Source organism: Equus quagga, chromosome 9, assembly GCF_021613505.1.
Source record: "Equus quagga isolate Etosha38 chromosome 9, UCLA_HA_Equagga_1.0, whole genome shotgun sequence".
Taxonomy (NCBI): Eukaryota; Metazoa; Chordata; class Mammalia; order Perissodactyla; family Equidae; genus Equus; species Equus quagga.
Window position 1 is genome coordinate 19,839,405 of NC_060275.1, and position 22,990 is coordinate 19,862,394.

General features: G+C 35.7%; 1 protein-coding gene across 3 annotated transcripts in view; it reads right to left on the bottom strand.

Annotated features, from left to right (window-relative positions):
- The window catches only part of WDR7 (WD repeat domain 7), a 355,196-nt gene that overhangs the window by 239,561 nt on the left and 92,645 nt on the right, over window positions 1-22,990 (bottom strand). For all 3 annotated transcript variants that reach the window (XM_046671781.1, XM_046671782.1, XM_046671779.1), the window contains exons 16-17: window positions 9,984-10,753; window positions 8,597-8,685 (exon numbers count right to left, since the gene is read on the bottom strand). In XM_046671781.1, the coding sequence (XP_046527737.1) occupies window positions 8,597-8,685; window positions 9,984-10,753 (859 nt within the window). The remainder of the gene's footprint in view (window positions 1-8,596; window positions 8,686-9,983; window positions 10,754-22,990) is intronic.

Consider the following 22,990-nt stretch of genomic DNA (forward strand, 5'->3'; position numbering starts at 1 on the left):
GAAAGAATGCTCTAAAAATATTAAAACTCTATACAACATAAAGACTTCTTATAAAGTTCTTATAAAGCAAGAGTATATTAGAACACTTTAAAAGCAAAGGGAGAGGAACTTCCACTTCCCGCCAAGATGGAGTAAGAGGAAACAGATTTACAATCCCATCTAAAACAACTGAAAAAAAAAAGGCAAAATACATAAAAGAATAGTCTCAAATCACTGGACATCAATCAATGATGGATTGAGAGTCAGGAGATGGGAGGCAAAGTGAGCGTTACTGCCCCATTATTGCCTTGAGGGAGTTTCTAGGCCAAGATACAGAAAGGGGGACTTGAGGACTTGGCAGTTTCCCTGAGTTGAGGAGACAGAGTTAAGAGTTGAGAAACCAGGGCAGCTAGAATTCACAGGACAGACAGAAGAGAGCTGCATAGATCCAAGCTCTTCAGAGGTCCCCTTGAGTATGCAGCACAGAACTCATCAGGACAGACAGAAGAAAGCTGCACAGATCCAAGCTCTTCACAGGTCCCCTCGAGTACGTGGCACAGAACTCATCAGTGCATGTGTTTAAGGAAACTACTAGAGGCTGGCAAAAGAACTACTGAAGGGCCAGAAAACAGTGCCTGCTCTCATTAGCCTGACTGGAAAATTCACAATTCATGAGGTACTGGATAGAGTACTCACGAAGATCGTGCCTCAGTAAGGGGAAATAATTAGCCTAAGAGACAGCATTACTCCAAACCCACCTAAGAAATCATAAAAGCAAGACCAGAAAAAGAACAAACTGTTCCCAAGTAATTTAACTGCATCCCAAAACATAGCTCAAGAAGACTTCTAAGAATACAAAAATATTCAGTACCCAACTAGGTAAAATTCAATATCTGCCATCTAATCAAAGATTACTAGGCATGCAAAGAAGCAGGAAAGCACAGTCCATAATGAAGGGAAAAAATCAATTAAAATCAACTCAGAACTGACAGAGATGTCAGAATGATCAAATAAGGGTATTAAAACAGTTATTATAACTATAACCTATATATTCAAAAAAAGTCAGATAGAGACAAGGAAGACATAAAAAAGAAGCCAATCAATTCTAGGGATGCAAACCACTAAGTCTGAGATGAAAAATACAAGGGGTGGGACGAATGGCAGGTTAGACATTGTCAAGAAAAAACAAATGAACTTGAAGACATTACAAAAGAAACTACCTAATGAAAACAAAGAGAGGAAAAGAATATAAAATTTAAAAAGAGCATCAGTGAGCTGTGAATCAATTTCAAGTGGCTTAATGTACATGTAATTTGAGCCCCTAAAGAGAGGAGAGAGAGGAGGACAGAAAGAATATTTGAAGAAATAAAATTGAAAAATGTTTATATTAATGCAAGCAATAAAACTAAGAAGCTCAACAAACAGCCAACCACAAAAACATGAAGAAAACAACATCAAGGCACCTCATAATCAAATTGTTCAAAACTATGATAAAGAGAAAATCTTAAAAGCAGCAAGAGTAATAAAGCAAAAAATAAAGGTTTCATACAGAGGAACAAAGATAAGGATGACATCAGACTTCTTGTTAGAAACAATACAAGTGAGAGCACAATAGAGTATCATCTTTAAAATACTGAAAGATAAAAATGGCCAACATAGAATTCTATACCAGATAAAAATATCCTTCAAAATGAAAGGCAAATAAAGATGTTTGCAGACATACAAATGCTGAAAGAACAGTAGACTTTCACTATAAGAAATGTTAAAGCAAGTGCTTTAGGCTGAAGCAAAATGATACCAGATCGCAATCTGGATCTAGACAAAGGAATGAAGAGCACCAAAACCTGTAACTATATGGGTAAATATGAATGCTTTTTTCTTATTATTAAAGTCTCTTTCAAATATAATTGACTATTAAACACAAGTAGTAATAATGATTTTTGAGGCTTATAACACATGTAAAAGTAAAATGCATGACAACAGTAACATAAAGGCCAGGAGGTAAGAAATGCCAAGTATAATATTATAAAGTTTTTATATTAAATGTTAAATGATATAATATCACTTGAAGAGACACTGTGACAAGTAGACTAGAAACTCTAAAATAACCACCAAAATAACAAAACAAAAAGTTAGCTCATAAGCCAATAAGGGCGATAAAATGGAATCATAAAAAACCCTCTATGAACCAAAAAGACAGCAGAAAAAGAAAGGAAAGAATAAACAACAAATGGGAGAAGGAAAAACATAAATAGCAGAAAGACAGACTCAAACCTAACCATATCAATAATCCAATTAACTATAAATGGTTAAAACACCCAGTTAAAAAGCAGGTCAGACTGCCTATGAGAAACACAATTTAAATATAAAGACCTAAATAGGTGAAAAGTAAAAAAAATGGGAAAAGATATGCCATGCTAACAGTCACCAAAAACACTGAAATGGCTATTATAACCAAAGTAGATTTCAAGGCAAAGGATTATCAAGGACAAAAAGGTCATTTCATAATGACAAAAAGTCAAATCATCAATAAGAAATAACAATTCTAAAGGTTTATGCACCTACTAAGAGAGCTTTAAAATACATGAAGCAGAAAGTGATAGAAGTACCAAGAGGAAGAAACAAATCCACAATTATTGCCACAGATTTCAATACCCTTATCTAAATGACAGAATCAGAAAAATCAGCAAGTATATATTAAACTTGAACACTGTCAAGCAACTTGAGCTGACATTTATGAAACACTTCCCCCAACGACAACAGAATACACAGTCATCTGAAGTGCATACAGCATATTTACCGAGACAGACCATATTCAGGGCCATAAAACAAGTCTCAATATTCAAATGATTCAAACTATACAAAGTTTGTTATCTGATCATAAATTAGACATCAATAACAGAAAGATCCTCAGAAAATCCCCAAACTTAAATAATTCACCAATAAATTATCCATGGAAAAAATCAAAAGGAAAATTAAAAGCACAACCTAGCAAAATATGTGAGCTGCTGCTAAAGCAGTACTTAGGGGAAATTTGTAGTACTCACTGCCCATATTGGAAAAGAAGAAAAGTTTCAATTCAATGACCTCAGCTTCCACCTTAAAAAACTAAAACATAAGAGCAAATTAAAAGCAGAAGAAATGAAATAATAATCAAAGCAGAAATAAATGAAACAGAAAAACAAAAGATAAAATTCAATGAAACCAAAGGTGGTTTCTTTAAGATTCATAAAATTGCTAAACTACTAGCCAGACTGATCAGGAAAAATGAGAAAAAAACAAAATATTAATAACAGAAATGAGAGAGGGAATATCATCTGAAATTCTAGAGACATGACATTAAACGGAAAATTAGAATATTAAACAAATTTTTGCCCATAAATTTGACACAAACCACCAAAGTTCATCCAAGGTGAAATTAAAAAAAAAAAAACCTAAACAGCCCTATATCTATTAATGCATTTACATTTGCAGTAAAAATCTTCCCATAAGAAAACTCCAGGCCCTCATACTTTCACTAGTGAATTAGATCACACAAATAAGAAATAATATCAATTCTACGCAAACCCTTCCAGAAAACACAAGAAAAAGATTAACATCCTAACTCATTCTGTGAGACTGACATTATCCTGTTACCAAAATTGAAAAATGACATTATCAGAAATGAAAACTGGGGACCAAAATCCTTCATTACCATACACACATAAAAACTCTCAACAAAACTTTAGTAAGTTATATCCAATAATCCATAAAAACAATAATTCAACATGACCAAGTGTGGTCTATCCCAGGACTGTAGGCTTGTTTTAAAATTCCAAAGGCAATGTACTTCATCTTAGTAAGAAAATAAAGAAGAAAAAATCATATGACAATTTCAACAGATGCAGAAAAATCATCTGGCAAAACCTAACAACGATTAATAATTAAAAAATCTTAGCAAACTAGGAAAAGAAGGGAACCTCCTCAATGCCCACCTCATCTAAGAACAATCTACAGCTAACGTCATACTTAATAGTAAAAGACTAAATGCTTTACCCCTAAGATTGGGAATGAGGCAAGGAAATCTGCTCTAACTTCTTCAATTCAACTTTGTTCCATAAGTCCTAACCTGTGCAAAAAGAAAAATAAAATGCATATAGATTGAAAAGAAGTAAAATCGTCTTTATTCACACATGACATGATTTTTGGCACACACTCTAAAAGAAGGGCTGAAAATCAGTAAGAAACCATCCATCTTAAGAAGTTAAAAAAAAACCCAGCATATTGAATCCAGAGGAAGGAGAAGTGATAAACGGCAGAATTTAGTGAAACAGGAAAAAATATGCACTAGAAAGGATAAACAAAGGCACAGTGGGTTCATTAAAAGGACTAAAAAGATTGATAAGCCCCTGGTAAGACTGATCAAGAAAAAAAAGAGAAGACACAAATGATTAATATCAAGAATAAAAATGAAGACATCACTACAGACACCAGAGAAATTAAAAAGATAAGACAATGTTATCTTTTCAAATGCCAACACACTTGAAAATTTAGAAGAACTGGAAAAATCCTTAAATATGTATTAGTTAACAAAACTGACACAGGAAGAAACAAAAAATCTGAAAAGTCATATAACAATGAGAGAAACTGAAACCAGAATTTTAAAACTCAGCACAAAGAAAACTCTAGATCTAAATCCAGAAATTCCACTGCACATTTATGAAAGAAACAATGCACTAATTATACCTGATTAAATTAGATTACATTAAATTAGAATTACACAAATTCTACCCGAAAATAGAAAAAGAGGATAGATTCCCCAATCCATTTTCTGAAATATGAATAACATAAAACCTTACAAGGACATTAGAAGAAAACTTTTTCCTAAATAAAAAATATTAAACTAAATGCAAGAGTATCTACAACAATAATACATCACAAGATTGGTTTTATTCTGGAATGCACGATTGGGTTTATGTTCTAAATTCATCAAATTGACAGAGTAAAAAGTTATATAATAATCTCAATAGTTAGAGAAAAAGCATGATAAAATCCAACACACATTGATGATAAACATGTAGCAAAGGAATAATACAGTTAATTTCTTAAAAATTATCTGTAAAAGCATATAGGAAATATCACATATGAAAGCTAAAAAGTTTTCCCCTTAGGGGCTGGCCCTGTGGCAGAGTGGTTAAGTTCGCGTGCTCCGCTGCAGGCGGCCCAGTGTTTCGTTGGTTCGAATCCTGGGCGTGGACATGGGCTCGTCAAGCCACACTGAGGCAGCGTCCCACGTGCCACAACTGGAATGACCCACAACCAAGAATATACAACTATGTACCAGGGGGCTTTGGGGAGAAAAAGGAAAAAAAAATAAAACCTTAAAAAAAAAAAAAAGTTTTCCCTTTCACACCAGGAATAGAAAAAGTTATTCCATATCATCCTCCACATGATCAAAGGAATCTACAGATGAAGTACCACAATTAATAGGTGAATTTAGCAAGATTGCTTGATACAAGGTCAATATTCAAAAATCAACTGTATTTCTATACCAAGGGCACAGAAAATGAAAAAATTTAATACCAATTATAAGAATATTTTAAAAATCTAATATGTAGGAATAAATCTAACAGAAGATATATACGACATGTACACAGAAAACCATAAAAGAGTTTCAATAGCTAAACAAGACCTAAATAAACGTGGAGCGATATGAGGTTGATGGACTGAATAAGTGAATCCCATAAAGATATTAATTCTCCCCAAACTGATCTATAAATTTAATAAAATTGCAAGTGAAGTCACAATAGGTTTTTGCGACAGTTGAGAAACCAGTTCTAAATTTATACAGTCATATGTGGCTTACCAACAGTCCAAGAAATGAGTCATTAGGTGATAATGTCATTGAACATCATAGAGTGTGCTCACACAAACCTAGATGGTGCAGCCTACTATACACCTAGGGTTCATGGTACTAATCTTCTGGGACCACTGTTGTACACCATCATTGACCAAAGCATTGTTATGTGGCACACTGCTATACTGAAATTCAAAGGGACAAGAATAGCCAAAACACTCTAAGAAGAGTAAGGTGGGAAGACTTGATCTACTGAAATACCAAGTCATCTTACAGAGCTACAGTAATTAAGGCACAAGAATATACAAACAAACAAATGGGCTCAAACAGTCCAGAAACAGACTATCATATATAAGGACATTTTATTTATGACAGAGATGGCACTGCAGAGCAGTGGGGAAAAAATCATCTCTTTAATAAATCATGCTGGACCAATTTGTATTGCATGGAGGAAAAAGCTGAAACAGGACCCCTGCTTCACATTATACAGAAAATTAAATTCCAGGCAGTTTGTTGATCTATATAAGAAGGGTAACATAAAAAAGCTTCTAAAAGAAAACAGAGAACATCATCCTCATGATATCAGAGTAGGGGTATCAGGGTAACTTTTTTTTTGAGGAAGATTAGCCCTGAGGTAACATCTGCTGCCAATCCTCTTTTTGCTGAGCTAACATCCATGCCCATCTTCCTCTACTTTTTATGTGGGGTGCCAGCACAGCATGGCTTGCCAAGCACTGCCATGTCTGCACCCAGGATCTGAACCGGCGAATCCCAGGCTGCCAAAGCAGAAGGTGTGCACTTAACTGCTGTGCCACCAGGCCGGTCCCTCAGGCTAACTTCGTAAACAGGACACAAAAATATTAATCAAAAATGAAAAACTTGATATATTAGATATATTAGCCATACCAAAATGGCTAACATGAAAAAGACGGAAAATATTAAGTATTGGCTAGGATATCTAGCCAACATACCAGCTGCGTATGAGAACTCTTGCTGATCCATATCCTAGCCAACACAATATTTTCCATCTTTTTCACTTTAGCCTTTTTGATGGAAGTATATTAGTCTCTCACTTAGGAAAACATATTAACATTACCTACTAAAGCTGAAGATAAACACATGAAGAAATTCCACTTTTGATTATATACACAACAGAAATGCTTATAATGTACACTAAGATTCAAATACAAGAGTGTTTGTAGCAGAATTACTTATGAAAACCAAACACTGGACAGAAAAATGGATGAATAAATTGTGATCTATTCATTCAACAGAATACAATACAGGAATGAAAATGAAAAAACTATAGTCAAATGCAACAACACTGATAACCTCACAAAAGCAGCCAAACACAAAAGAATACGTACTCCATGATTCTGAATTCATCTAAAATTCAGAACAGAGGCAAAACTAATAAAAATAGTGTTGAGGAATTTACACTTAGGTGATACAACTATAAAGAAAAGCAAGGGAGTGATCTGCTAAAAGTCAACAGAGCAGTTACCTTTGGAAGGGGAAGGTACAATGACTGGGAGGAAACATGCAGGACGCTTCTGGCGTGCTGGCAGTGCTCTATTTCTTGTCCAAGAATATAGTTACAGGGGTGTTTAGCTTGTAAAAATCACTTAGCTGTAATTTCTGATTTGTGCACTTTTCTGTATGTACACACATACACAAGTATAAAAAGTTATCTTACCAAAACTTATATAACTTAATATAAACTATAATAAAATGATTATATAAGCTTAATGCGAGGAGAGGGAAACGAGAGGGGTGATCATGTGGGTGGGGTTGGAAATGAAGAACAGGCATGGCAAAGAGAGTGAGGCAGCTTACATTCCATAAGGAGAAGCCAACAGACAGTGCCTAAAACTGAAAATCAAGAATACCATTTAAGGATACTAAAGCAAGTACCAAATAATCAGCTAAGAGAGAGAAAAGAACTTGTCCCAGGGAAGGGAAAAATTGTAGATACGAAGTTGGAAGCCTATTGCTCCTCTAACAAATCTGGTAGAACTATTCATGGTCTCTTTAAAGCCAAAAAAAAAACTGAAGGAAAAAAGAACACCTAAAATGTCACCATTTACAAGCGGAACCTTCATCATCCCATCTCTTGCTTAATTCTTCACTTCTATCACATTCTGTGAGTCAGCATTAACCCCTGGCCTGAAGGAAAGCTCTCTAAGCAGAAGCGACTGCCCCCCATCAACTCTCTGGTTAGCTCACTTGTCAGTCTTAAGATGAATATAAAAGATAATAAAGGAAGAGAAACTCAACCTTTCTTCTCTTTTATCCCCTAATGAAAAACAAAGCTACAGACAAAAGTTAAGGTATCTAAAAATTCAAATTAAAAAAAACAATTTCCACTTGCACATTACAATGCATGAACTACTGGCAAATGGCAGAAGAATAACCATAGTATGGAAATATGAATTTAAACATTTCTAAATGTAGTTTGAAAATAGGTATAACTTTTAAACTCAAGATATACACAATTAAGGCACTAGTGTTGTCAAGTTAAGGTGCCCCTAATCCATAAAAATTAGGCCAAAGACAGTGCAATAAAATTATGTGAAATATACTCATTTATCAATTTCTAAATAAATCTGATTTATTTTTAACTGACATCTTAATTATCCATATTTACATCTGGAATATAACAACTTTTCTCTCTTTTAACAATCTGAGACAAACAAAATGTTATGATTATACATTAGCTATGCCTCCTCAGTTTCTAGAGCTGAAATGCGATGTCAATTACTAAATAAGATTTAATTTTACCTTGTTTAATCTGTCCTTGCACAACATTACTGGAAGTTGGAGGGGAACCCCTTGCCTTAGAAAGGTCTGGGGTGCTTGGTCTAGGTGGCCTTTAAATAGAAGAAGAAAATACATGTATATATATAGTCATATTTTCAGATTTCCAGAACCATTTAAAATATTGAACTTTCAAGTTCCAAATGAATTGCAAAAGAAACACATAAAGAACATTTTCAATTTACTGTTCCAGAAAGATGGGGTGCTTTTTTGTTTTGTGCCTGTTAACATTCTCCATTTCAAATTTTAATATACTAAATTAAATGATTAGCAAATAGCAAGTAAAAATTTTACATCTAAAATTTATGCCTTATACTAGTTTAAGAAATATCTATGAACACTTTAATGTACTACCACCCACAGATAAATATCATAATTAGTCCTTCATTCTTTAATATTAGCATGCTGAGATTTCAGCCCACCCCATATCTTTGGTCCAAATAAATTCATGGAATCCAGCCCTAACATCCAAAAAAGGTAAGGCGTTAAGAAATCTTGGATGCTAGAGGCAGACTGTCTCATTTTGAATTCTGGCTCTACCACTTACTACTTGCGTGACGTTGGACAAGTTACTTAACCTCTTTGTGTCTCAGTTTTCTTATCTATAATAGTAGGATAATAAAAGTACCTACCTTATAGGGTTAAGAGCATTAACAAGAAGCATCTGTAAAGTGCTTACAACAGAGCCAGACACAAGGTAAGTGCTACTTAAGTTTTTGTTAGATTAAAAAAAAATTCTTAGTATGGTCAACTCTCAATAAAGTATAATAAAACCACAGTTTAAAAAGTTGTCTTCATGACTTCTGGAAAATAGGAAATACACATTCAGGTACAGTATTCTAGAATATTAAAATAGTCTTCACCTGCACTTAAAAAAGTTTTCTCTTTTGCCACTGAAAAACTCTGACCACACTTCTCACAAAATTCTGAAGCCAATCACTGAGCACACATAGCATTCATCACATATGGGTCACAAAGAAGAGAAGCATTTTAACCTAACATACATTTGAATTAAATGTTAGTGCAAACTTTAAGTAGATATAATTCTAAGATGATATTTACTGAAGAGCTAGTCTATAATTCATTTATTAAAGCTGAATTGTAACCTAGTCCCTCATTCCAATTTTTTTTTAAAAATAGCTAGTGAGCATGTCTGACTATGGATAAGACCATATATTTGTATCATGTTTTAAATCATGCATATTATGTTCTAAAATTTAAAGGGGAAACACTGAAATGATACAAAAATGCTAAAGTGTGTAGAGCCAAAAAAAGTAATAAAGTGACAAAAGTAAAACAGGTTTTTTTTTTTTTCAAACATAAGAATAAAATCAAACTATCATTGTCACACCTGGTAGGGCCCTTCTTCATATGATCACCAATAAAAGTTGCATTGGTCATACTCATTAAGGTATTTGCCAAAGATATGACGGACAGAAGATGTTGTGTGGTGACGGCTCGGGACACTCCATAAGTTCCTTTTCCTACTCCCTCAGTTGCTGGCAGCTTCCTTCCTACTTCTGCTTTCCCGTGTGACAGTTTACAAGCAGCCTGATTATAACCAGGAAGCATCAGTGACATATGACCTCCTCTGGATAAGAGACCAAATGATACTGTGCAATGGGGTTTGAGCATTCCAAGGCGATCAAGACAAACTTCATCCAGAACTTCATTCAAACCCCAGGCATGAAGGCAGGACATGAATAATTTTGCAGTGTCCATAGTTAAATTATATTCTAATAGGGTCAATGGCTTAGATTTGCTGGCCCGATATTCAGGATCACTTTCTTCCCTTCTTTGCCTCATTATCTCCTCATCCTCCTCTTCATCATCAAGGAGATGTTCCTTTATGTTCTCTTTGATAGTTTCTTTCACTTGTTGGAAGAGAACTGCTGCTCGCTTTCCAGTTAGAAAAGAGCCTCCTTTGTCGGAACTGCCAGATGCTTTTTGCAAATTCTCTGGGGAAATAAGCGCAGTATTCGGCCTAGAGGCTTCTTCAGTCAGGAGTTGAATAATCAACGCTTCCACATCAAAGAAAAGCACATGTATGTCCGGGTCTGTTAGGTTTGTCTTTATTGCTTGAACCATCAGGGAGTTATGAGAATATTTAGGTAAATTTCCCTGCAATAAATATTTTTAAAAGATGGTTATAATTAAAAGTGTTTAATTTCACACATTCATTAACAAACAATAAATAGTCAAAGGAATTTAAATGCTTATTAACCTGTCTTTTTAGGTACCTATACCATTGTAAGTAACACACTAACTCTGTCAATCAGCAGCATGTAAAAGATATGAACTTAAACAATTAAAAGATCTTTATGCTGAAATAACTGAAATTGTTGATTACTTTTTAAAAACAAGGAAATAACAGTTTATTATATTGAAGCAGGGAATCTTTTTACTCACAGAACAGATTAAAAGTTGTTTCAATAACTTATATGCAAATTCTGTCTCTGAGAATGAACTACCATCCCACCTGAAAAAATAATCCGTTTATCACAGTTACTCATCCTTTTAAGTTGCTGCATCATCAAATCCCTCCTTTTTCTATTTTACCTTCCATCTCTCCCTGTTCACAGATTCTTTTCCCTCAACAGAGAACATGTTCAAGTCTATTTAGATTCTAAAAATAGTGTTACCTTTGACTATGCCCCCTCTTCTCTTTCTCTCTCCTCCTACTGCCCCTTTCAGCCAAATTTATGGAAAGTAGTAGACTAACCCCATGGAAACTTTTCAGTCCCTCTCCTCCTTAATCTCTGTGCAGTATCTGACATTGTTATTTTTGCTGAGAGAGAGAGAGAAAGTATAAATAAAAATAAAAAGCCACCTCTCCCAGCTTCCAAGAGAACACCTTCCTGGTGACTCTTCTAATTCTGACCCACCCTTTCAGTCGGTTGCCCTGACAACTCACTCTTCCTTCAACATTAGAACTATCATCTATATGTAGGTGGCTCCCTAATTTCCATCATCAGCCAGACCAGCCTCCTGAAGGAGTTTCAATCCTGTATTTACAACTTGTATTGGATGTCCCACAGTACCTCATATTTAATATGCCCCAATCTCCACCCTCCCACTAAACCTGCTCTAACCATCAGGGGAGAATCTGTCCTCTTCCATTCTATCCCCACCACTACCATCCACACATCTAGACCTTATCTTCTCTCCTCTAAACAGGTCTCTGTGTGCTCCTAGTCTCTCCTCACTCCAGTGTCACCTCCACAGAGCCACGAGACTGCTCTCTGAAGCATAAATCTAATCACGTCACTCTTCTGCCAAAAAAATTGCCATTATCATGGGTTATGAAGAGAAATACAAAATACAAAATTATTAAAAACTACATCAAAATATAGGTGAATATATCTGATCTCAAGGTGAGAGAGGACTTTCGAAACATACTTAAATTTAAAATTTATTACTAAGAAAATATTAAACGGCAACTAAGAAATAGGAATAAAATGTGCCAGAAACAGGACTGATGAAGACTTACAATCTATATAAATATTTCTTAAAATCAATGAGAAAAATACTAATGCCCAAAGAAAAGGGAAAAATACCATAAAGATCACAGACAATCCACAGAAAAAGAAACATTAATGGTCAATAAATATGGAGAAAAACCTGCTCAAACTCAAGGAAATAACAGCTAAAATAACCACAAGACACCATTTATAAAATTAACAAACAGTAAACACTCAAAATACTTGGCCAGAAGCAAAATGAAAGTCAAACTCACATGCTGCACACATAAATTTCAATAGCAGCCTTTTGGAAGAGTAATTTGGTAAAATACATTGTGAGCCCTTGAGATTGTTTGATTCAGTACATTTATGTCTAGAATCCCATCCTTAACAGTCAGAAATACACACAAGGATTTATGTACAAAGATGTTGAGTGAAACAGTATCCATTATTTAAAATTGAAAACCTAAATAATCTAACAGTAAGGAAATAGGTAAATAATTTAAACATAGCCACACAATAGAATAAATACTGCAATCATTACAAAACACACTTTCTGGGCACATTTCATCACATGGCAAAATGCCCATGTTCCAATTTTAAGTGAGACAAAATTACACACATGCATTGCCAAACACACACGGTATGGTTCTGATTTCATTTACTTAATGCTTAAGTATATAATTGAGCATGGGGAGAAACACTGAAAAGAAATACATGAAAATGTAAACAGTAACTACATTTTATGATGGAATTATATAGGATTTTCATTTTCTTCATATTTCTATATATTTCTCAAATTGTACATAATCAATATATACTATTTTCATAATTAGAAAATAAAGTTCTAGGATAAAATGCAAAATCTCTCAGCACAACATTCAAGGCCCACACGATCTGACACCAAATACTTTTCCAGCTTTAACAAACAGGCTCTAGTACCATAACCATGGTCTCTCACCCATTAATCCTTTTATTTATTCCTTTGCCCAAAATACTCTTCTTTGTTCTACTCCAATACCTTCTTTTCCATCAAGACCCTAATTCTCCCAAGGGAAGTCAGTCTACAATGAATCTAGCTCCCATAACATTTTGTATCTACGATACATGACAAATTTGTCTGTCTTGGTTATATTTATACAATTAGTTTATGTATTTACATTTTCCTGTACTCTGTGAGAACTAACTACATCTTACTCATCCTATTTAACCCTAAGCCTAGCAGAGTACCTGGAAGAGTGAAGAAAGACTTATAAAAATCTTTATAAAATTATTTTAAATTACTAACTCTTCTATTGTAAAATTACAGCAAATCCCCTTAACCGGTCTCTCTTCTGTCTCAACCCTCCTCCCATATGACTATGTTTCTTTCTGGCTTAAGAGGCTTCAATGGCATTTTATAACCCAAGGATAAAAACTTTGCAAAGCAAAGACTTCTTGACAAAGTACAAAACATCCTCCAAAATATCTTGTTGCCTACTTCTCCAATTTCATCTCTAACTACATTCCCTTTATCTTCTACTGCAACCAAACTAAACCACTTGTACCTTCCAGAACACGCAGTTTCAGGCATTTGTACCTTTCCATTGCTTATGCCAGGATGATGCTCCTTTCTCATTCTCCCCACTGCCACTCAACTCATACTTCTACCCATCTTTCAAAAAGCATCTCAAGTGTCTGCTCTTCCAAAAACTATTTCCAGAATTATCACTAATTCTGCCTCCTTTATATAAACCTCTGCTCTGAATTGAATGAGTGATGCTTAAAGGAAGGTAGAAAATAAATATTGTTTCTGTACTATAGCTTAAGAACCTAATGTGTTACTTATGATAAATTTACACTACAAAAAATATGAAGTAAAAAGAAAATCAAGACTTTCTGAATTTGATTCTTGTATTTAATTCATTCATTCTACATTAACCTATATTTGTGCAAGACACCGGGGAAATGAAGATAAATAAGATGGTTTTCTAGACATGGAGCTCAAAACTAACAGATAATGACCTATAAAGACATTATTACAATGTAATATAAATAGTGCTACAAATAAAGGGAGATTGGAAGGTATGATAAAGGGACACAATGGAGAAATTACCAACTCCACCTTGGGTGACCAGAGAGATCCTCACTGAAGGGGTAACATGAGCAATGAAAAGGCACAAAGATGTGAAAAAGGATAAAGGCAGGAAGCATCACAGGATGGATGTTGATGAAACCACAGGTGACTAAGATGAAGAAAGCAAGGGATGTTTCATTGGGAGCACAGAGGTCCACACTAAGGCTTTTAAACTTTATCTTGCAGGCTCGGAAGCCACTAAAGCAGCACTTCTCTCAGAATCATCAGGGGTGCTAGTTAAAATACAGGTTCCTGGGCCTGATATCAGATCTGAATCAGTGCATCTCAGGATTGACCAGAATCTGCCTAATGAGAACCCGAGATGACTTTATGGAGTAAAGTATGAAAACTACTGTCTGAAGGCTTTAATGAGAGGAGTTAACACGATGAAATTTAATTTTATAAATGTTTATCCACCAGCAATGCCGGCTAAAAAGAAGCAAGATCAGAGTCATGACTATGAATTGAGAGAAAACAGAAGCCATCCAGATGAGGGAATATAAAGTATGCAATAGTACTGAGAATGTAAAAGATGGGATGGATTGAAGAATGTCTACAACACTCTTTTATTTCTCACACCACTGTGTTTTGTATTTGCCTTTTCAAACACTGAATGTGTAATGCAAACACTATGCTTAATGCTTTGTAGCTACTGACACTAATCTGACTGAATGATACATAAAATTAAATATTTATAATACATTATATCTAACATATTATTAATATGAAAATCATTATTAATAATGATAGATACCACATACTAAAGTGTTGCTATGGCCCAGGCATTATGCTAGGCATTAGGGTTGGCTATGTCACAGCAAAAGGTAAAATATCATTTTATACCATCTTATATCAACATCAGGTAGACAAATGTGACATTAGGTGTGAGGGAATAGGTAATAACAACATTAGATAAAAGAGCCCACCACAGTACTTTAGTAAATATTGTCTTTCCAGTAAAGATCTATAAAACTCTTTCAGGAGAAAGAGAGACCATTACTACCAAAGAATATAAAATCAAACATGTTTTGTAAAGAAATTACTGAAGCAGCAAGAGTGGCTTGAAGAAAAAAGATGACAAGAGTGAGGATACAAGGTTGACTTTCAAGCTCTCTCTGAAGTCAACCACATATATGCCCCTTTCAGCACCCCCAGATCTGCCCAGGGTTTCTGTCTCTTTCTGGGAGGTGTGCCAGCAGACAACCTATGTCCTTGGACAACTGAAAGGTTATCTAATGTCTGGTACCATGATATCTGGATGTGATTGTGTACGACTCCTCTTATCACAACCTCTCAGTGATACTGATTGTGTCATTGTGACAAAAACTGTATCTAATAGAAATCCACAGTCAGAAAAAAAGAGTAAAAAAATAAATAAAACAACAATAAAAACAGATAAGAAAGAACAGAGGGAGACTGAATGAAAGGAGAGAAAATGTCCCATTCCTCAAGTCCTGCAGACAAACTATAATTTCTGATATCACCAAGTCCTGCATATGACCCCATAATGCCTGACAATGGGTACTGCTGACTTAACAAACAGCATCTTATTACAACAAAATATAGATATCCAGCAAAGTTGTGAGGATAAGATTTTAGCTAAATGGGTAGAGATGGCAGACTTGATCACCAACACGTTTGGTATTCTATTGCATTACGCTAAGATTAGCTAAAGGAAAAGGAATAAAAACATCTACCAAACCGCAAGGGTCTCTGGCTTAATCATAAGATACACACATCCAAAGAAGACTAATTCACTCAAATCATCTTATATTCTTAACAATTTCAAATACAGGCTATCTGATCCTGGAAATTCTTTAACTGGAATGTTAGTATGCTTGCTCTGCCACCTTTATTAGAACATATGAAATGTGTGCTCACAAACTCACTTTTACATTATCATGGAGGAAGATTAAACTCAATTCAACAAATATTTGTGGAGTCCCTACTATATCCACGATGCCTGGGAGAAAATAAAGCCTCTGTACTTCAGGCAATAATTTAAGAACTTACTTGAAAAGGGACAATAAGGAAAGCTAAGTCATAAGGTATATACAAATGAAATGGTCTCAAATTTGCTACTAAAACTCAATGGTAAATGCAAAACACCTACACATATTTACTAAAAAAGCTAGTAAAACAGATATTTTTGACATTTTCATTGTAGGTACTAAACCTATAACTTTATATTTTCTGTATAGGGGAAACTACAGATTTAGCCATTACAAATATTAAATAAGGAATCTGACCTACAATACTACAGAAATGCAACAAGAGGAAAAAATTATTGGATTGCTTGCTCATCACTACAAGTGAACCTGTGGCAATCACTGTAATCGTGTCTAAAGTGAAAAGCCAAGGAAAATGACAGAACTATGATCGTGAGCTTAATCCTTATTCAAACATGGGTATTTTTAAGCACAAGTGCACACATGCACGCCATAAGAAGCAGCTCCCAGCAACAAAAAAAACAACTTACAATCTGCAGAGAAGAAAATGTTGATGTTCCCTTGTTATAATATTTATTATCATATATTTGAATATATGCTAGGTTCAACCACATCTGCTGAAACACCTGATAGTTTTGTTGCCTAAAACCAACATTAAAATGATATTTTAAGTATATTTCACTTTATCCAATGACTTAGAGAAATTTGAAACACTGGGAATAATTTTACTCTTGCACCATTCACTTCAATGGTTAAAATCATACTTATTCCTGAATCATTTTTTAATGTCCCGGTTTAAGACTACTTTTAAAGTTACCTCATAAAATAATTTATTATTTTTCCTGAAAGAGCACTGAGTCTAATCTATAACTATAATATTAAATAGTTTGGATTTCTACCTAAACATAAAGTTGATTTTTGCCAATAAGCATTAAACATCAGCTGATTTTGATGCTAAAGTGTACAGCAGAAGAGTGGATTATTTAACAAAAAAATCTGAATCCACTTTGAAACCATAGATCAAGGATACTAAGAATAAGACTAGGAAATGTTCTATATCTCACACACATACATATACATGTGTGCTTCTATAAATATCAATACTGAGTAATAGAATACAAGAAAAAAATATGTATTTGACAAATATTAATATAATAGTTTACAAAATAATTATGTAGGTATTTTTATAATACATGTTCTTAATAATTTTTAGTTTCCTAAGGATAGTATAAAGAACTGGTTTATTACCGAAGAATATTTTGGTAGAAAAAATAAATAAAAAACAATAATTTGGGACCAGCCCTGATGGTCTAGTGGTTAAAGTTCAGCAGACTCCACTTTGGCAGCCTAGGTTCAGTTCCCAGGGGCAGAACCATATCACTTGTCTGTCAGTAGCCATGCTGTGGTGGCAGCTCACATAGAAGAACTAGAATGACCTACAACTAGAATATACAACTATGCACTGGGGCTTTGGGGAAGAAAAAAATATATCTATATTAAAAAATAATAATTGTATTCCTGATCATGGATATTTTATTGCATAAATATCTCTAAAAGAATCTCTGAAATTCTAATACATAATGTTAAATGCAAAAGGTTCAATGAATAAAAATATACTGATGTCTTAATGTACTTTTAAAATACTCTAAAATTAGGTAAGGGAAAATTCAATCATCTACTAAAAAAAAATATGGTTTTAATCTTAATGATTTTAAGTCTTAGGAAAAGGGAAGGAGGAGAGTGAGGAAGGAAGAAAGAGCGGGGAGAATGGAGAGGGAAGTGCAAAAACTATCAAGGAAATCTTGAAGACTGCACTGGATATTTGGTGCCCTCTGCTGTCGAATTGTTGTTACTTAATACTGATGGTAAGGATAATGGTGAGATGAGTCCTTTGTCAGAGAATCCACTTAAGCTGGAATTAGACAATATATTTCTCCTAAATATTTGACTTTATATAGGATAGATTTTATGATTAGGTATGAATGACAATATACTCATTGGAGTTGATGTTATTTTACTTCACGTGTTTTCATTAACAAGTGCATCAATAAGCACAAACCAAGAAGAGATATTTAACCCATTGAAGGGTTTTAAGGTTTGATACTGTACTAAAATTTATTTCACATGACATAAATAAAATGCAAACGAATCAAAAGTTAATTATAAGTATTGAATATAAACACTTAGATCATGTCTTTAATAAAGAAATTATCTTCTAAAGACGTTTCTATGGGTGTCTTACTGGAAAATGTTTGAATAATAATAATACCCAATGGTATTAATATATTAGAAGATTCATACACTACGTTTACACAACACTAGCACAAAAGAAATCGACTTGCAACTCTTCCCAAAGGGCCAAGTTACCAAAGTAACAAGACCCGGAGCCCTGGAGGCCAGAGCACCCCTCCTCGGTAGACAGACCTTTCTGTGAACCAGCTAACTCCCCTAGCATCAAGTCTTCCACCCTCCAAACAAAGAAAAGACTACCTACTTCAGAGAGATGTAAACAGCTAACAGATAACACAAGCATTATTCCTTTTGCTGGTAAAAAAAGATAAACTCAGCTCAGTTTATCTCAAATGAATGTTAAAGACGCATGTGAAAACTGTCTAAACCAACTAAAGGAAAGAAACTGTTAAAAAAAAAAAAGAAAGAAAGAAAAAAAGCCCTCCTGTTAGAACATACCCTCCTGGGTGTTCCAAAAACCTTAACACATTTGTGAATGAATGGAGACAAGACGAGCTTCTGGGCAGCTGACTTGGTAAGAAGTCAAATAATGACAACTGACGAATAACAACAAAATGAAAAGGAAGAACAAAAACCACTCTAATCTACCCTGGGTCACTCGTGAGCAATCTCTAATTGCAGAAATAACCACACTCAAACAGATTCTAACCCATTTTTAACCCTCTTCTCCCATCACTGCCAGCCTTGGCAGGCATCTCACCAGTCTCACTGCATTCATTCACCATCGCCAACCACGTCTGCACAACATGGTTTTCTTTGTCTGGGATGTTCTTCCCCACTTTTCTTCCTGATGTCAAGCCTCCACGCAAATGACTCTCTTCAGAAAAGCCTCCCCAACAATTCTTCAGGTCAGTTCACCTCCTTAGGGCTCTCTCCCACATGGATCACACCTTAAGTAGTATAAAGCTCACCACAATGAACTGCACTCTGTCTCCCACATCAGAGCAGGAACTCCTCAACGCCAGGGCCTGCTGTGTGTGGATGTGATTAATGCACTCTCCAAATGTTCTCGCTTGGGGCCTAGCTTATAGTAGGCACTCAATATGTGCTGAATGAATGAAATCAATCAATCAATCAAGAGTACTAAACTAGTGTGTGCTGAATACCTACTGTGATAAATGTTTTCAAACATGTTGCCCATTTAACTTCATTACAACCTTATTACCCCTACTTTAAAGCTAAAAACAAATGGAAGCTAAGAGCTAAGTCAGTCAGTCACATAGATCACATAGCTAGTCAATGGTTAGGATATAGGAAGAAGTCAGCGTCCTACTGTATCTGCCTGACACTCAATTCTAGATATCAAGAGGTTCTCAGCATTAGTTCTGCAGAAATTCTAGAGATGGCAAGGAGGGTAGTGAGGTAAAGGGTGAATCCACTCCATTTTAATCAACCATCAAATACTGGGTCATTCACAGTGATTCAATGAAGACTTTGTGCTGGGCACTGGAAATACAAGGAGGAATACTGAATGGTCTTTTGAGGAGCTCTTAGTCTGAGATAGAGCAGTGGTTCTCAGCCAGGGGTGATTTTCCTCCCAGCCCCAAGTGACATTTGCAATGTCTGGAGACATCTTTGTTGGTCACAACTGGGAGAGGGTGCTAATGACATCTAGTGGGTAGAGGCCAGGGATGCTGCTAAACATACTACAATGCACAGGGCAGCCCCTAGAACAAAGAATTATCCAGCCCAAAATGTCAACAGTGCTGAAGTTAGGAAACCCTGATACAGAGAAATAGACATGTAAATAAATATAACTCCTTGCTTCTCTATTGGTACAAGAGAATAAGTACCAGGATAGAAACATAAACCAAGTGCCAGAGGATCAGAGAAGATCCAACTGACTCTGCTAGACTTGGCACATTATCTGAAAAATACAGGGGCTTTGTAGAGACAGTGGTCATAGAACCAAGGCTCATGAGATGAGTAGGAGTTAGCCAGGTGAAGGCGGTGGGAGAGACCAGGGCATTCCAGGCACAGCAAATAGCACGTACTACATTTACTGAAATTAGTATATGACTACGGTTTTCTAGACTTTCAGTATTCTATTTAGATGTCACATTATCATGAACTGCACTGTAATGGTACCAAGATTCTAGTGCATATGAACATATGAATTTCCCATAAAAGGAATGTTTTCATATCAGTGCATCATAAGTGTTGGTTTTCAATCGCTGTTATTCTTTCTTTTAAATTATAAGTTCCCATTAGTTTCATCACTTAGTTTGTTTTGAATTTTTTATTTGCATTAACAATATTTTGAACTATTATTTTCTAAAAACAGGAATAAGGCATGTATGAGTCCTATGGTTAAGTCATATACTCAATTCCTATTCCCGAATTAGCCTCTCAAATGGCACTGCACTCTCATAGTGTTTTTTACAGTGAAAGTAGGAAATACTGGGAAAGTGAGCTTCAGGGTCTTTGGTGCCACCAAAGATTGAGAGCCATAGTTACCCTCACAACTCCTTGGTTGTCTCAGCTCCAGTCAACTTCAGTTCCACTTTACTTCGGTCAACCATTCTTATGGCCATGCACATTGGATGTGTCCTCACCTCAAAAATCTTAACATTAACATCACACTGACTACAATCTTCTATAGTTCCAGATCTTCCACCATACCTACTCTTCAACCTCTGAGAGCAGTGGTTCCCAAAGTGCTGCACATTAGAATCATCTGGGGAACTTTAAAACCCCCAACGCGCCAATTGCACCCATACTAATTAAATCAGAAAGCCCTGAGTAGGAGCCAGGCATCAGTAGTTTTTAAAGATCCTCAGGTAATTTCAATTTGCAGCAGTTCGGGAACCACGATCATAGGGGCATTCAGTCCCTGGATTCCACAATCTTTTCAAAGACTCCCAGCCTCATCCTCCTTCTCATTCCTTCACTAATGAGTCTAAAACCAGAGGTTAATCATATCAATCAATCTTTTACAACTACCCTCAATGCCCGTTTACCTCTGAATTACAAAACTGCAATTCTGGAACAGTGACAAAATTTACCTTCCATTTTTTCCTACACCTTTTTCTACAGTTAATTACAGCCTGTTACAACTATAAATTTACAGTCAATCTTTTTACTTGTTCTTAGCTCCCCCTCCCATTCCCCACTCTCCACCCCTCTCATCAAGGCCCCTACTCAACTCAGATGCTTACTCCCTTCCTCTCCACAATCTTACCTTCAACTTCTTGGAAAAATGTGAAGGCTTTAGGGAATGCTCTCTCTTCAATTACCATCCACTATCCACAGAAATACATAACCATCCACCTAGCCTGTCCTTCTTTCCTTCAGTTTCAGAAAATAAAGTGTTCCTCCTCCAGGTTAAAGCCAACTGCCTTCCCTCTGCCCTTGAAATATGCCATTCCCTCATCCCCTGCAGAACCTAGCCTTATCAGTTTTCTCCTCCCTATGCTGATCTTGAACTTCCCTCTCTTTATTGGCTCTTTACCCTTAATCCAAAAACATTCTCACCTGTCTTCAAAACTGTATTTCCCTCTATTCTCTTTCTCCTTCCCTTATCATACAAACTTTTCAAAAGTATCCTACACTTGCTATTTCTATTCCCACACTTCTCATTCACTCCTTAACCCACTACAATCAAGCTTCTGCCCCCAACATCCTGGGGAGACAGTTCTGAAAAAGGACACTAATGACCTCATTGACAAACACATTTCAATCCTTCTAACACTCAAAGATCTACTGCATTTGACACAATTGATCATTCTCTACCTTCGTGAAACTCTTGACTCCCTCTGTTTGCAAGTCAGCACATTCGCCTGGCTCTCCTCATACTCACACCACTCCTTCTTCAAATCGTTTCCTCTTCCTCTCACTAAGGTTGGTCTCCCAAGAGTCCATTTCAGCCTATTTACCATCTCTGAATGATCTCATCCACTTCCATGGTTTTAAGTATCAGAAGCATGTTGGCGATTCCTCAATCTGTACATCCATCACCACCACGCCCCCCATCACATACAAAGCAACTCATCATCATCCCCCACAAAACCTGTTCCTACATTCGCTATCACACTTGATAGAGACACCTTCTACTCAATCACCCAATCAGAAGACCTGTGAGTCAACCTCCCTCATCGCCTGTACCTAATTAATCATTAGGTTCTGCCAAATATCACTCACAAACAATTCTTGAATTTAAACACTCCTCTATATTCCCTCAAATCTGTTGTATATACTGGTTTTCATATACAATTCTTTTTGAGAAAAGGATTCTAATTCTATTTTGTTAGAAGTTTGAAAGCCAGTGAGGTAAAAGATAAAGTTTAAGCACCTTCACATGGTACACATGGACTGGCCCCATTTCCCACCACTCCCTGTCTCTCCTCAGCTGATCCCCCAGCAATATTGAACAACATGGTATTCCCTACTTCTCTCTTTGCATCTCGCATCCACTCCTCCCAGAACACACTGCCACCCATCTCCATCCATCACCTGACTATATTCTACTCATTCTTTAATGTCCCCTCCTCCACGAAGCCAGTCCTGATCGCCTCAAGCTAGGCCAGGTTTCTGCAATACTTTCTATATTTCTCAGCCATCTCACTTACTGCACTGCATTGTA